The sequence below is a fragment of the Gavia stellata genome, chromosome 18 (genome assembly GCF_030936135.1).
Source record: "Gavia stellata isolate bGavSte3 chromosome 18, bGavSte3.hap2, whole genome shotgun sequence".
In the NCBI taxonomy this organism is placed as follows: Eukaryota; Metazoa; Chordata; class Aves; order Gaviiformes; family Gaviidae; genus Gavia; species Gavia stellata.
In genome coordinates this window covers 2,327,764-2,343,698 of record NC_082611.1, presented here as the reverse complement: position 1 = coordinate 2,343,698, position 15,935 = coordinate 2,327,764, and the positions used below count along the sequence as shown (strand labels likewise).

Here is a 15,935-nt window from a genome sequence, read left to right as displayed (position 1 = left end):
CTGCCACGCCGCTGCCAGGGCGGAAGTAGCGGGGAGAGCGTCACTGCGCGGACCGCTTCCGGGGTCGCCGACTCGGAAGCACTTATTCCTTCAAAGAGTGGCGGGGCTGAGCGGCTGGGAGGCGGCGGGAGCGGCTCGGGCCCGCTGCGGCGGTTAGCGGGGCGGTTAGCGCGGCTGGGGCCGTACGGTGAGGGGGAGCACCCGGGGAGAGTGGGCGGGAATTTGGGGGGGTGGGTCATGATGGGAGGGGGTTGCGGGGCGAGGGGGGGCGGTTGGCGGAGGGGCGGTTGGCGGAGGAGTGCGTTAGGGCCGGCTGGGAGGCGGGCGGGGGAGGAGGTGGCAGGTTTTTTGGGGGGTGAGGGGGCTACGTAGGGCTTGGAGGGGGGAGGGGGAGAATCCAGTCGGTTGGAGGGCTGTTGGGACGGTGGGGGAGGGGAGGGGGCGGGGGGCTGTTGGGGGGGGCTCGAGGAGGGGTTATGGGGCGAGGGGGGATGGGGGTGCGCTTGTTGGAGGTGGGGAAGTGGGAGGGGAGGGGGAGCAGGCGGGTCTGTGCTGGGCATCTCTGCTGCCTCGAGTGCAAGGGACAGCCAAATTATTGTGAATAACAATAGTTGTCGTCATTAGATAGTCCTTTCAAAGGTGGTCCCACCAAAGGAACGGCACATCTTATTTTTCTTTTTTTTCCTCTTCCCCCCCGCCTTTGTTTTTAGGGTTCTCTCAGCTCTGGATGGAAACTGCAATGTTTTTTTGAGCTGCTGGCTGCAGTAAGGGTTGAATGTTTCTGTCCCTAGTGTAACTTACTCAACATAGATGAAGAGTTTCTGTCTTGAAGAAGTCTTTTTCTTCCCTTCCTGAGGAAAGGACCTTCAGAGTGGGAACTATCCTTGTGTCCTACTAGCTCCCAAGTTCCTTTCCTTTGGAGTTCAAAAACCATGGGGCCATTGAAAAAAGAAGAGGAAGAGCAGAGCATAATCCTGATCAGTGATGATGAAGCTGAGAGCACGCTTGGAAATTCAGTTCTGTTAGTAGACCCACTGGGTAAGTACTGTGCTCTTGTTGTCAATGAAGTTCGGTAAAGAACTTTAGAAATAAACTGAAGTAAAATGTTACGTGATATGCTTGAAATGTGTCTCTGCTGCTAGGAAAACAAAGTGCTTCAAAAATAAATAAAACCAGGAGGAACTGCCATTATTTCATAACTTTTGGGATCTCTTTGATGGCACTAATTACCTTAAAGGATACTGCTGTGTAGCTTCAAAATATTACAAACCGAGCTTTTCAATGTCAGTTGGACCCTTTTTGATTAAATTACCTCTGTTTTGATAGTGCTGGGAAGTTTTTTGTCCTGGGCCAGTTGGAGTATAGCGGGCTTTGGATCCTCTGTATCCCTGACCCCAAAACTCTAGGGATTCCCCCCCATTTTTTTGTTCAGCATGACATCATATGGTATCGAATATGCCTTTGGCCAGTTTGGGTCAGCTGTCCTGGCTGTGTCCCCTTCCAGCTTCTCGTGCACCTCCAGCCTCCTTGCTGGCAGGGCAGTATGAGAAGCTGAAAAGTCCTTGACTCAGTGTAAGTGCTGCTCAGCAACAACTAAAACATCAGTGTGTTATCAACTTTATTCTCATTCTAAATCCAAAACACAGTACTATAGCAGCTACTAGGAAGAAAATTAACTCTATCCCAGCCAAAACCAGGACAACCATTCTTATTGGCGCCGTATGAAATAATGAGAAAATTTGTGCCTTATAGTGTTTTTAAAAAATATGTCAATAGCTGGTTGAATTTGTAATGAAGGTGTAGTTACGCTGATTTACACTGCATATTCTGTTTTCTACAGAGAAGACTGCCCTGGGAGAGGAGAAATCTGAACAAGTTGTGGATGAGGAATGTGAACTCATGGTTACTTTCTGTAAACAAGGAAAAGTGATGCCTCATGCGAGATATGACTGTACAATACACCCCTTTGAGTATGTTCAGTGATGTGGAGGTTAACATGGGGGTTTAGTTTTCCTCTTTTAGTCTGTCTTGTTAAGTAACCTTGTTAGCTTTTAAACATCTGAAAGCAGAAGTGGAGTTGGAGAAGCATGCAACTTGTCTCATAAATAACATTCTGTTTTTCAACTCTGTAGGCGAATGGAATGTGATACATGCTCACCCCTTGGGAAAAATGCTGATATTTGTAATCAATGCTACTGCTACATTTGTGATAAACTAGCTTCTGAGGTAAGAAGGGCTATAATCAAGAAATGTGCAACTTCGAGTAAACTAAAGTTACTCACAGTCTTTTTAAAAGAAATCACTCTTAAGCACACTAAAAGAATAAATGATACATGAAATTTGATTATTTTAACAGTTCTTGTAAATGTTGATATCTGTCTGCTTCACAATGCTGCTAAAAATGTGATCGCTGTCTGGGTTTATTTCTAGTAGTCCAGCCAGTTGTTGGAATAGACATTCACTTGGTTTAAGCAAATGTACCTCCTGTTTGCCTTAGGCACACGGTATTTCATGGAATCAGATTACTAAATCGGACTGCTTCTCACTGCACTAGACCAATGTCAAACTTTTAGTTTTTCCTATCCTAAGGAGCAGGGGACAGGCATTGTGGTGTGTGGAGTTTGTTTGGGTTTTTCTTAGAATTTAGAAAACTTTGAACTGTGAATAGAGTTGGGGTGAACATGCAAAGACAGTGCTCTATTACTAATTTACAATGGGGAGGATGCCACCCCTAAGTGTCTCTATAAGGTATTCCGGAATGAGGGCAAATTACTGTGGATTTTTTCTTCTTTTTTTTTTAAGCCATATTATCGAGGTATTGCTATATTGATCTCTTGCCGTGACTGTCAAAATACTTCACTGTAGCTTTTTCTATCTATGTAAAAGATGAAATGAGTTGTAGTCCTTCCCTCAGAGAGAACTAACTTTTGATTTGCTCAACTGGAGAGAAGGAAAAAAAACCACTCTTTCTGTTTTTCACATTTTATAAAATAGTGCCAGAATTGGACAACCCCTTCCCTCTGTCACTGCAATGCACACAACAAAAGCAAATTCTGGAAGGACCAGCGTGACTTTGCCTTGGCTGGTGTTCTTGTAATGTTCAATTTGGAGCTCACAGATATAGACGCAGACCTTCAGCATGGTGGTAAGCGTTATGCTCTCATACTGTCCCGAGAGACCTGTGGCTCACCGTGGCTACTCAGAGTGTGGCTTGATGGATGGCTTGGCTGGTCCACAACTCTCCTCACAAAGGCTTGGTGAATTTTTGAAGTAGCAGCTTACTGTTACTACTCTTTTTGGGCCGTACTCGGATCAGACACAGGTCTGCAGGTCCAGTTTGTGTACTTTCCTGCTTTTCTCCCTCTGGAAGAAGCAATAAAGGCAACATTGGCTTTCCTGGCCAATAAGATTGGGTGTGAGTAACTTACTAAATATTTCACATGGGGAACTTTGTCTTTCTGTTTCTTTTAGTTTTGAAAAAAAAATAAAAAATTGCACTAACAGTTTCACATCTGTCTGCTCTCTTAGGAAGTCTTCTACTAAAATTTATTCAGGAACTTTCTGTGGAATACAATAAGTATCTGGTTGGAGAAAGAATGCCTCCCACAGAACATGAATGCTTTTGCCTCCCAAAATTGCCTCCTGGGCAATGCAATACCTGCAGATCACGCAACATGGAGGTTGTATACAAGTAAGTGACAACAGAACTTAGCTACTAGCAGTGCACACTGGTTGGTGCAGGTTTGATTTCCGTTAGTCAAGTGATAATCAGAATCATGGCACTTGATATAGCAGACACATAGTTGAGAGAACTAACTTGGCCAGTGAGCTATTAAATTGCACTTGGATGTAGTTTAAACACCCCCTTAAATACATCTTTAAATGCATCTCTTGTGCTATACTGACACTTGATAATATCCCTCATTATTATAACCTGGGAAACCATGAAAGTAAAGGCCGTGGTTTTGCCAGTTTGTTTTTTAGGCTAGAGTTCAACTTTTACTCAATGGTATGTGCCTTTAAAATGCTTAAAGTAATGGTTGTGCAAATACATTTTCACTGTGTTACAGATGCTTTTCAAGGAAAGGCAAGTCAATTTGCTTTCAAACTGTAGAGTGGTCATAATTGCCATTTGTTTATGAAGTACATCATTGCAGACACTTTATCTTATAGACTACTTAACTTTCTTAGGTATTCTGGAGTTTTTGCGCTGGTAACGAGATTTTTAAATCAGGCAGAAAGAGAGAGTCCTAAAGCTGCTGCTGTCATGTTTCTGGGAGCAGCTAAAGAGATAGCGCTTCATAAAGACCCTGCTTTGTAAGTATCCAGTTCCACATCTAGTGTGTAATCTTCATTTGCTTCTCAAAGGGAGGAGACTAAGTGAGAGTGTTCTGGGTTTATCTTTATTAAGAGTCAGGACAGTGTAAAGATCACAGCCCTGGCTGCAGCACAGGGAGAGGTAAATGAGTACACCTGCGGGAGAAATGAGATTGGTTATGGAGAGGGATTTTGGGGAAAAGAGAAGGTTAAAGGTTGGATGCGAGAGGAAGAAGTTCAATGGGATTGAATCATGAGGAGGAGAGATGATCTCCAGCAAGGGGAAGGAATATGAGATGGGAACTGGGAGGAGGGAGGGTGCCAGACAGCAAATGGTGGCAGCTGGGGTTAATTCCCCAGGAGAAGGTACAAGGGCAGGGGATATTTCCTGAGTGGAGAGTGCACAAGATGCATTGTGTGAAGAAACATCTTCTCCTGAGCTGGAAGGTAGGGAGGATGTGATGTTCCTTGGGTAATAAGTTTTAGATGCCTCCTGTACGTCTGGAGACTGACCTGTCAGCTGGGGTGACAGTCCCAAGTGACTAGTGACAGGACTAGAGGAAATGGCCTCAAGTTGCGCCAGGGGAGGTTCAGGCTAGATATTAGGAAAAAGTTCTTTACTGAGAGAGTAGTGAAACATTGGAATAGGCTGCCCAGGGAGGTGGTAGAGTCACCCTCCCTGGAGGTATTCAAGAAGCGTGTGGATGTGGCATTGTTGCATGTAGCTTGATGGGCATGGAGCTGTGTGGTGTTGGGTGGGTTGGTTTTTGGTGTGTTGTGGTTTGTTGTTGTTGTGTGGGGTGTGTTTGGGTTTTTTTGGGTTTGTTTTTTTTTTTTTGTTGGACTTGATGATCTTACAGGTCTTTTCCAACCTTAGTGATTCTGTGATTCTGTGGGGTGGCTGCATAATAAATAAAAGCAGAGTTTAAATACATCAATCTTTGCTACTTGTGCTGTTTATTTTCTTGTTAGGTTTACTGTTGGACTCGATGATCTTACAGGTCTTTTCCAACCTAAATGATTCTGTGATTCTATGGCTGTTTCATGCTTGATTATTGTCTAGCTTGAGCAATGTCAAAGAGCTTTGCTTTGCAAAACCTAAGTATTTTGGGGCTTGAATTCAAGGCTTTTTATAAAACAGAAGTAAACACAGTCTGGGTTGGTTCGACACACCAGAAACAGCAGCTCCTCTGCAATTCTTTCTGACGAATTGTCAAAGTTTGCAAGGAGCAGGCTGGATACATTATTTGGGTAGGTCTGATAAAGTCCTGCAGCATTGACTGTAGTTACATGGGATGTGGTTTGGCCCTCTCATGGGATGACGATATACAGCCCTTCAGAGACCCTGTAAAAGCAAAGATGTGCCCGTGATGGTCTGGTACGGCAGGTTAGAAGGTTTGGTTCTGCTTTATGCTGCTTGGGTCGAGGGGGGCAGGTATGCTTCAGTTGCTTAGGTACAGCTGTAAAACAGTGTTAATTCTAGAATGTGTTTTACACTTTGAGCACTTGTTTTATCTCTTTGGAATAATTTTTATTAGCATGATAGCTCCCAATGGTTTTTGAGAAAAAAGTGTTTTCTCAAACAGTTGAGTATAGAGAAGGGGAAAAGGCAGGAAAACCAGCCAGACATTAATTAGTGCTTTTTTCCTCTCCTCTTAGAAGCTGGCAGAACCTCGGTCATACTGCTTCATTAAAGATTGCTGTCCCTTGTCTGTTGCAAAGGTAAGACTCATCATATGACGAGATGGTTCCTGGCTGCAAACTTTCTGCTTGCATTTAAAATGCATTTCAAATGACTTCTATTCAAAGGCATAAAGAAAAAAGTGAATGCTTTAGCCCTTAAAAGCCAAAAGTAGACTTGCACAGGTGTATTATCTTATGGTTCTGTAGCATCAGGAGCTCCTTATCAGGGAACACAACCCCCCTGTACTGTCTTAGGCATTGTTAGAGCAGAGCAAGAGTAGCCTGCTGCTGCCTGCGTGTAGACTGCGGATGGGTAGGGACAGGCAGAAGAATACAAACAGTAACATGCAGCGGTCAGCCTAATGAGCAGGGACCTCAGCGTGCTCTCAGGTTCTACAGGTGTACACTACAAATGAAGTTTTTTAGAAGTTCTGTTTAATATTAGTCCCTTTCTGTGAAGGACAAGAGCAATACCTGCATTATTTAGAGCCACGTAAATACTCAAACCCTCCTTTGTTGCCTCAGAGGAGAATAACTCCATGGGGAACTCAAAGCCAAGAAGATGGATTACTTTCCGACAGTAGTCTGGGAGTGTTCTATGAGGCCAGACCAGAAAGTGGTGTCGGGTAGCTACGTGTGGTTATGAAGCCGAAGAGTAAATAGTGTCCGTTAAAGATCAAAAGCAGCAGCCTTGTAGAACTCCACTGGGATGGAGTAGTCAGGGATGTAACATAGTAAAGCTCCCCCAGAGGCTGATGAATGAGGACATCTAGCTCACTTGGCTTAATTCATTTCTCATTATAGCTTTGTATTTCACCTTTAACCCGAAATTCACTTGCAACAGAAGGTTAATGAATTAAGAATTAAATTTTTTCAGGAGCACTCAAAAACAATTATATATTCTCACCTCTTATTTGAAACTAATGACAGATATAACCTAAATCCTATATCAGTTTTCATTTTAAATTACTATTCTTGAATTTTTTAATTTCTTACTTTAAAAGGACAGGAAAAGGAATTTTTTGCCTCCCTCCCCCAATTTTTAAAAGAGTAAACTACTCTTTGTGTCGTCTCCAGTTTTCAGTTGAGACAAAAATGGTTTCACTAGCTGTGAAGGTGCCAGGAGCCCAGGTTGATCAGGTTGCTTATCTGCCTCATCATATGTTGCTGCAGTGTTTCTCGCATATACTCGCTGGGGATCTTTATTTTGAAACTTAAGACTACAGAACCTTGGTTTCACTGGTTTTTAAAAATAATAACAAAAGTGCAATACCGTTATTCACTACAAATCTTAAAGCACAAATTTAAATACAGATCCGAACTGTCTATCTGACATTTAACCAAAAAAACCCACCCCAAATGTCTGTAGAATGGTTTCCCATGGGATTAAAAAAAATGCAAGAACTTAATAGTAATTCGTCTGATTTTAAGAGACTTTCTTTTTCTTTTTTTTTCCTTTTCAAAATATAGGATCACAACACAACTTCAGAGGATGCTGGTGTTGTGTGACTTTCCAAAAAATTTGTATGAAAAGTTTGTTAATTTTTTTCAGTCCATCTCACTTCCATGTCACTGTTTTGGCTTCTCAAATAGGTATGTTCTTTGGTTTTTGTTTACAGAATATATTTTTTTATACAGTTGTCTGATTTGAAAACAGCTATATAGAATGGTTCTTTCACTGATAGTGTTAGGTGTGAGCATTTTACAGGAAGATTTCAGTATTAGCTGCTCTGTATTTGTCCTGTCCTTACAGGAAAAGTTGTTGTTTGATGCTATGGCTAAGTTGTTATCCATATAGCTTTTTCCTTCCTTTCTTTCTTTCCCGCCCCCCCACCCCCACCCCACCCCCCCCCGCCCCCGAAGTGAGCTGTAAACTTCAAAATGTTTTCTTGGTAAATCTTCCTGTTACTTAAGGGAAATAACTTGTGGTGTACAAACAAATCACGGTTAAAAATTACTTTATTTTTGTGCTTCCAGCTTGAATGTTGTGCCGTGGGACCATGTATTGCTGACCACAGTTTTAAAAGGCCAGAACATCACCGGTCAAAGAACGCAGAAAGGAAGAAAAGTGTTTCTGTGGGAAACACTCCCTGTTATAGAGGCTCGAGTGGAGAAATTAGTAGAGAAAAAGAAGTAAGATCGGTTTGGTCTTGTTTTGGATTTTTCACTTTATGAACTCAACTTTTAAATTTTGCATGGTATTGACTGCAGTACAGTGTTTTCTTAACATCTGCAGGAGTTTTGTATAATGGGGAAACATAAAACAAAGACACATTTGTAGCTGTTCATGCCCATTACTTATCAACAAGGCCAGTAGCTTTTTGAAGTTTTTCGCAGTAGAATCAAGCCCTTTGAACACTTCAGGACCAGAAAAGAATGTTGAAGTGGATAATTTCTTTGTTTCCATAACCCCAGTAGGTTTTAGATGTTGATGTTTTAAACAAATTCTGTTCATCAAAGCCTGACTAGGTGGAAGACAGCAAAAAAGCGCATTGTGGTCTCTGAGTCTTCAGAAGTCTGTATTCAGGAGAATACAGTCCACTTAAAGGGTTAAATTGAAAGGCAACCTCCTGTTTTATTTTGCCAGAGTGCAGAGATAATATATGGATAGCTTCTTGGAACTTATTTCCAACTGTCTCTTTCTGCCAGTTGTATTTCTATCCTACGTGCAGGAAGATCTACTGTTTTGCTTCATTAATTGTAGTAAATATTTGATTGACCTGTATATAGCTTTGCACTTCCTTCCTCTTCCTACTCATCCTCTTTTTTTTTTTTCCTCCTAGCTATAAAGAAGTTGTTCGCTACCTGAGAGCTGTGAAATGCAGTGATACTAAAGGGTAAATGGCTTTTTTTTAATTATTTCTTTGCCTTAAGATTGTGTCTCAGTCTGTGTTTATTCAATGTCTAATAAACTGGCAGAATGAAAAGCAGTAGGATTTTGGGAGCTGTTTGCTAAGTGAAGGTAATACTGCATTGCAACTAACTTCTGCCTTATTGCATGTAACTTATTAGTGGTGAAGCTTAATCAGATCTATACATACATATTGTAAAACTTTCATGTCAGTGAAAAGCAAATATTCATTTCTTCCTTCTTTCCAGGTTAAGAGACCTTCGAGATAAAATCCCATTCTATTTGTGTAAAACTGGAGACTTCCTTGACGCTGCGCATTCGCTGTTGTTTCCCGTCAACAGCCTCGCCTGCTGTACTGCCTGCCGGATAACACCCTTTCAGTTTGAGGTCTACCTGAAGATGTTCAGAACAGGCAGTGTCCCCTCTGGAAAGGATATGCTAGACTCTGGACCCTGGATTACAGTTGGCAAGTGTGATTTCTTGCTTACATATGTTTAAAACCTCACGTAATTACAGCTTTTACTTTTTCATTAAATCTAGTGACATTCTGAGGGACTCTGAACCGAACTATAAATTGTCTGGACTAACGCATGGTACATCACACGAGGCAGGAAGAATGTCTTTATATTCAAGCATGAATTTGTTCAGTACACTTCACATAATGCTAGTTTTGTCAACTGTGAAGTTGTTTTGCTGAAATCGACCTATTAAAAGAAAATACAAAGCTCTCTATTACATGATGGCATTACCAATGGCAGCATGTAACTTAGCATTATGGTATGTCTCAGCCTTGACCTTGAGAATAAAAGCTTCCTGATGGGGAGGGTTTCACAATCTGCGTGTTACATTCTGTCATTAGTTCAGCCACTGATAACTGTGATTGCCTGTCTTGGTGCATCCTACTTGTCAAGGTGTATTCTGAAATGAAAGATTTATTCTGGAGGTGTTCAACTACTAGCAGAATTTTTAAACATATGAGATACTGACAGTGTGTATCGCACTGTGGTGTGATGTACATAATGAAGACTTTGTTCTGAGTTACCTGCTGTGACAGCTTAGTCTAAATTGTATTCAGTTCTTTGCAGCTTTCCAGAATAGCATTTTATACTTGATGTTGTTTTTCTATTCAGAACCTATAAAAAATTGTAAAATAGCTGTAGACACTCATTTGTCTCTTTTTGTTAGGTTTCTGTAGAAACATGTCTGTAAATAAGTTAATATCTTGTTTGTGTTCACGCTCTATAGTTATTCAGGGAATATAAGATATGTTTTGGATCTTTTCTTCTTGCAGGGTCTCCCTTGAAAGATGGTGTTCTAATTAAGCAGGCGCTCAAACTCCTTTACAGCAATGTGTCACTATACAGGAATGTGAGTCTGTATTAGAACTGTGTTTCTGTGGCCCATCAAGTGTCTCTATATGTTACCTGTTTTGTCCACTTACCTCTCTGATGCAAGGGTTTGCTATCAGAACCCTTTTCTCTCTGAATATTTCACACCTCTGTGGACGGATTTGACTTTGTAAACAAATGTTCTGCTCTGTTTCAGCCTAAATGCTGGAGTTCCCTCATCATGATTTTGGGTAGTAGCAGTTTGCTGGGAAAAAGTGGGCACCTACATCCCCTGTCCCTGAAAGAGCCACCGCTTGACTTCCAAAAGGTAACTGAAACAATACTGTGAAATGAGAGGGTCTGTTGTCTTGGTTTTATAGAAGACTTCCTTTGATGTGGGCATTGGCTCGTTATTCTAAATACTAAGGTTACTTTACAGTGCTTCATCAAATACATTTGGCACATACCACAAGAGTAACACTTTGCAGAATGTTGTGATTCAGGAGTGTTAAATGCAACAGTCTACAGATTAACTCTGCTTGCAGGTTAATGCCTAATACTGATTCTATATCTTTTAATGTTGAGATGGATCAGGTAACAAAATGGATAGGAGAGCAGTTTAAGAAAAATGCGTTCAGATAGTCCTAAAGAGTCAGCATCTGGAGATTTTCTTCACAAGAACAGAAATAACTGTCTGCTAAGCCTAGTAGGTTAAAATGAAGAGGTTGTGTGATACAGTTTGATTAGTGTTGTAGAGCCTCAACTTCCCTTGAGTATGGTGTTGAACAGTCAACCTCCTCTGTGAAAATGCTGAAAAAGTAAGTAAAAGCACATTAAAGAACCATCTTGGGCATTGTTTGATGTTTGTAGAGTGTCTGGACAGCCTTCCCCTTTACCTGTGACTCATTGCTTCTATTGCAGGGAGTGCTTGCTGCCAGTGGCGGCCTTTTGGAGGAACTGAAGGCAAAAATTAATGTTTCTTTACCACCTGCTATTTTCTCTCCTCACGTAAGTGTGCACGTGGCAATAAGGAAATTTACCATTTGGTTTATTGTGCTTGAAGACACAGCAGTATTGAAACCAGCTGGATTATTATGAAAAGCTTTTAAGAGAGGGCTTGAGGATTTTTGGGGGGGAATCGGTATAAGACTGTTCTTAGCACAGTCTAAAGGCTAGAGCAGATATCTGAAGGTAGGAAAACTATTAGGGTCTGTTGTGGTCTGACACCATCTTTAACCTAGGACACGTCTTAACTTCATCGCTGTCCAAATTTATGCATTTATAAAGTGGGAGGGTTGGTAATAATTGATTCTGTCTTAACTTCTCACAGGGTAATCTTGTGTTGTTTGAGGCAAACTGGAGACTATCCTTCGAGACTTGACATTGTGTTTGTCTTAAAACTCGAAATAGCCCAGAATTTCTAAACTTGTTTTGAATGATGGTTTCAAGTGTAGTGGAACATGTTTAAAGATGGCTTGAAATGTATTCTGTATTAAATACAGTCAATACATCTAAGGAGCTATCTTACTCTTTTTTACTTCTTTAGAGGAAATTACATTTAGTTTACTCTCCGAATACGTGACTACTCGGCCAGAATGTTTTTTCCCTTTAATTCTACTTCTGCTTCTGTGACGGTGTGAGACTTTGTGTTTGTGAGGACTTTGAGAGCGCCAGGTGAAACGTGCTATATAAATAGAAGTACCTGTTCTATTCCCCCTTCTTTTGGTCTTCATAAGATTCTTGTGGATGTCGTGTCTGACATCCAACCTGTCCGACTGGAATGGTAGTAACTTAGTGCTGATTTGACTGGATACGGTATACAAGTAGTGGGAAAGTGGGCTTTTAAATATATGTCTCTTTTTGTTGATATCTCTTCCTGTAGTTGCGCCATGAGGCTTGTCTTATTCTCGCAGTACAAGCAGTACAACAGATGCTTTTTTGTGATCTTCCATATTTGACTTCCTTCTTAGAGATAGCCCTGGCTTTTGGGGTAAGTCCTAGACATTGATTTCTGTTCTAAGAGATTAAAGCAAATGACATTTAAAACATGTGTAACACTAACTTGAAGATTTTAGACACGTTTTAACTTCGTTTTGTTCCCCTTTAGCTTTGCTGACCTTTAATTGATTCTGGTTTTTAAGAAATGATTGGCAAATAGGTTAAATCACTGGTTTTATTTTGTCTCTTCCTAGAATAACTTTTGGGCTCTGAGGCTGTTGTTGGACCATCTTTCCTATGAAGAACATGTTCTCCATGGCATTGTCAACCTGATTTTGAGAGATCTAAATCGTCAGAAAGCAACGATGCTGAAACTGTGAGTAAACACTTGCTCCCTAAAGACTGTCTGTTTGTTTATGGAAACAGTAAGAGCGGTCTCGCAGCAGAGATATACTGCTTAGCTCTTTGAAACCAGGCAGCCCAGTGCTTTGGGTACGTCAAGAATGCAAATAAGATGCTAGGAATCAACAGGAAAACTCTCTGAACAGCTGTGTTCTGTTTCCTGGTTTTATATTGCTTAGGTGGGAAAACCTCGGTCCCCAGTACGTGGGCGAATTCCTTTGCCTGTTCCTGACGTGCAGGCATAAGAAGATGCAATCCATTGGCCTGTTGACTCTGAATATTATCACAGAGAACCTGCATATGTAAGTGTGAATCTTCATCATAGCCAACTAGAAAATCATTACGTTTTGCAACAGTGATGGCGGTTTTCTCTTAATTAACAGTCTTAACTCACAATTCATTCTTGGGTTTTTTATTCTTCCCTGTTACTAGCACTGGTAAAGATACTGAACGCAATGTTTTGGCTAGATTTGAAATTGTTCTATGTTACCCGTTGCAACCAAATGGTCTTCTCGCTTCCCAGTGCCCAATGTTATGAAAAACATGTTATCTGCTCTGGGCAACCCTGACCAGTCATCAAGATTACATATGGTATAGTCCAGTTCTATTACTTAAATACCATCATCATCAACAACAACCAAATAACCTTAATTAGGACTTACAGCAAAGTAGTTAATGGACTCTAAGGAGGCATAAAACTGCATCAAACTTTCTTTAGAGGAAAATAGTTGAAAGTAGCTCAAAATGTATATTATTGCATTTCTACAAAAATACAGTGGGTGTACAGATGTCGCTGTTTCTCTTAAACTTGTAAGAAATGCTTTGCATGATGGTGAGGGAGTAGATCCCCACCAAAAACGAAACTTTCAGGAACATCTGTGCACTGTGGTGCAAACCAAGGACAGCAATAAGTTTGTGCCTGTCATTCTTATCCTCTTTTAAAAAGAAGAGAGACCACTTGTTCTGCAGCAGCCCAAAACTTCAGTGGGTGGGGAAAACGGTTCTGAGAGAGCCCGAGTACTTTATTTAGGTTACAAATTATAATAAAACACTGATGTGTTACTTTTGAAACCACTAGGTGTTTATAGGCATAATCCTTGCTCTTCTGTGTTATGCAGCAGAGCATTACAAGCTCTAGAGCGATAGACTTTAATGTATTAACGTAATAATTTTAAAATGAATTGACTCTGTGGTTGTAGACCGGAAGGCAGAGTGATTGCCTGCTCTGGCACTTCTAATTCACACGTTAGCTGATGGCAGCAGAGTGATGTTGAGAATTCACTTCTTAGTAGCTGTCTTAAGTGGAAATCATGGACGTGCGCGTTGATTTCCTTTTGTGAAAGGCTTCTGTCTGTTTCTTCTCCCAGCGTTTGCTTGTGTGTAGCCGAGAAAATAAAATACCTAATTTCACTCAGTTGTGTATGAGCTAAGCTGTATTTAACAAATTTGCAATTCCCTTAATTTGTCTCATTTTGCTTTGTGAGGCTTTACAGTATGCTCTAGCAGTGATCCAAGAGAATCTGATGAAATCCTGTTTCATATGGTCTACCTTTGTCTTAATTATTTTAGGGTTTTTTATTTTATTATTTTTTATTTTATTTATTTTATTATTAGAAATCATCTCCACGGGGAAGTTGAAGTGAATTGTTGGATTAGCCTTCTTGTAAAGCTTTGATCAATGCAAAACTTGGAGTGGCTGAGACCGGGGGCAGGTCTGTCCCGAGGAGAAAACTGATTAAGAATCTGTATCTGTTTTTCAGGTGTCCATGGGCAAAGCATCTTTGCAACTTCTTCAACAATGCAGTGAGTATCTCTGTATTTTAAAATTTAATAACTGTATTACTCATCAGTTAGCTTTTTAAAGATATCATTTGATATATCATGTATCAAATATATCATATGTCAATGTCATTTATTGTAACGTTATTATGAAAGTTACTGAAGTATACTAACTAATGGGTTTTTTTCTCTGCCCAGGGATTAAGGCACCTGCCCCTTGGCACTACAGCTCATCACGAAGTCTCGAAGTTCATAAACATTTTTGAAAAACTGTAATTTGGCAAAATCTTCAGGAATATTTTCCAATTTATCTTAATCTGAGAAATCTCTTCCTTGTGTTCTGCTTTGGTTGTCATCTCCAAAAACATTCAGCTAAAAACTGACTCCAGACAAATCCAAAAATGAAATCCTAGGTTAAGAGAGTGAACAGTGGCTGTATTTCAGCAGACGTGTTTTGGAAATTTTGCTTTCTTGCTCCATGTAGTAAGCAATTGTTTAAAGAGGTAGTGGGTTTAAGTTTGTTTTGTTTTTTTTTTAAAAAAAAAAGCCAGTCTACAGAGAGATGCTGATCGGGGGAACGAGGGGAGAGAAACACGGACAAAGTAGAAAGCACCACAAGTCTTTACATCTGTTGTGTTGCACAGATGTGCTGTGGGCGAGGTGTCTGCAGCAGAACAACTGCCAAGAGAGCAAACGCTTAAAAAAGGAAAACAGCCTCTCCACGAGTGTACAACAGTATGCATTAAATGCTGTTTGCACACCCTCTTTTGTTTAGTGTATAATTATAAAAAACCGCTCTTGAGGCTGAAGGACATTAACTGAAGCTTTCTGACTTGCTTCAAGAAACCAGGTTCAGGAAGGCCTAATGCCATAAATAGCTTGTTTTGTTTGTAAATAAAAAAAAATCTCATTTTCAAGGTTTTCCAGTTGTGGGGCTTTGTTTTATTTTCTACAATAGGTAACTGTTAGGCTGATGCTGATGGCTCTCTGGGTTTCTCAAATCCTTATTATAGTGGTAAGTTTAAGAGTTAACTTTTTGAACTGTGGAGGTAGAAACAGAGAAATATTTCTAGCCTGGTTTATACTCTTCTTTGCCCTGCTATGCTGCCTGTCTGCTTTGGTTTGGCAGTCAGGGGGAGAAAAATCTTAATATGTTGTGAACTGTATTTTGCACATTTAAGGCTTTCAGTGGCTTTTGCAGCTTTTGTTATCCTAAATAAGCTATGCTATTATTCAAGTTTTCTACAGAAGTCTACATGTATCTAAATCCACACAATGTTAAGTAAAACTCCATAGAAATTCTGTTGTCGTGTTGTCAGTTCTATTTGGGGTTTTTTGTTTTGTGGTTTGTTTTGGTTTTTTTTTTTTTTCAAACGGTTGCTGTATCTTTTATCTTGTGCTGTCCAAGTTCAGCCAGGACAAGCAGAGGCCAGTGAAGTCCCCTGATACTCGGGAATCTGGTTCTGTTGTCTGTTAGCACGGCTGGCCACGTGGTCTGTGCTCCTAAAGATGCACTGTGGGTTTCATCCTGGCTTCCAAGAGGTGTGTTTCTTGCATGTTCCTGATGAGAAAGATGATTATCACCTCATCTACCTGAGTAGTAGAAGGTCCCTGTTCCTGTTATGGCTGTGGGGGAG

At 40.7% G+C, this 15,935-nt stretch overlaps 1 protein-coding gene across 1 annotated transcript; it reads left to right on the top strand.

The window, feature by feature from the left end:
- The first annotated feature begins 828 nt into the window (after positions 1-828).
- On the top strand, positions 829-9,349 carry LOC132318637 (uncharacterized). Its single transcript, XM_059826579.1, has 11 exons — positions 829-1,038; positions 1,841-1,970; positions 2,133-2,226; positions 2,995-3,145; positions 3,529-3,691; positions 4,192-4,317; positions 5,977-6,039; positions 7,471-7,593; positions 7,978-8,133; positions 8,784-8,837; positions 9,100-9,349. The coding sequence occupies exons 1-11, from the start codon at positions 933-935 to the stop codon at positions 9,347-9,349; spliced, it is 1,416 nt and encodes a 471-aa protein (XP_059682562.1). The 5' UTR covers positions 829-932.
- The last annotated feature ends 6,586 nt before the right edge of the window (positions 9,350-15,935 follow it).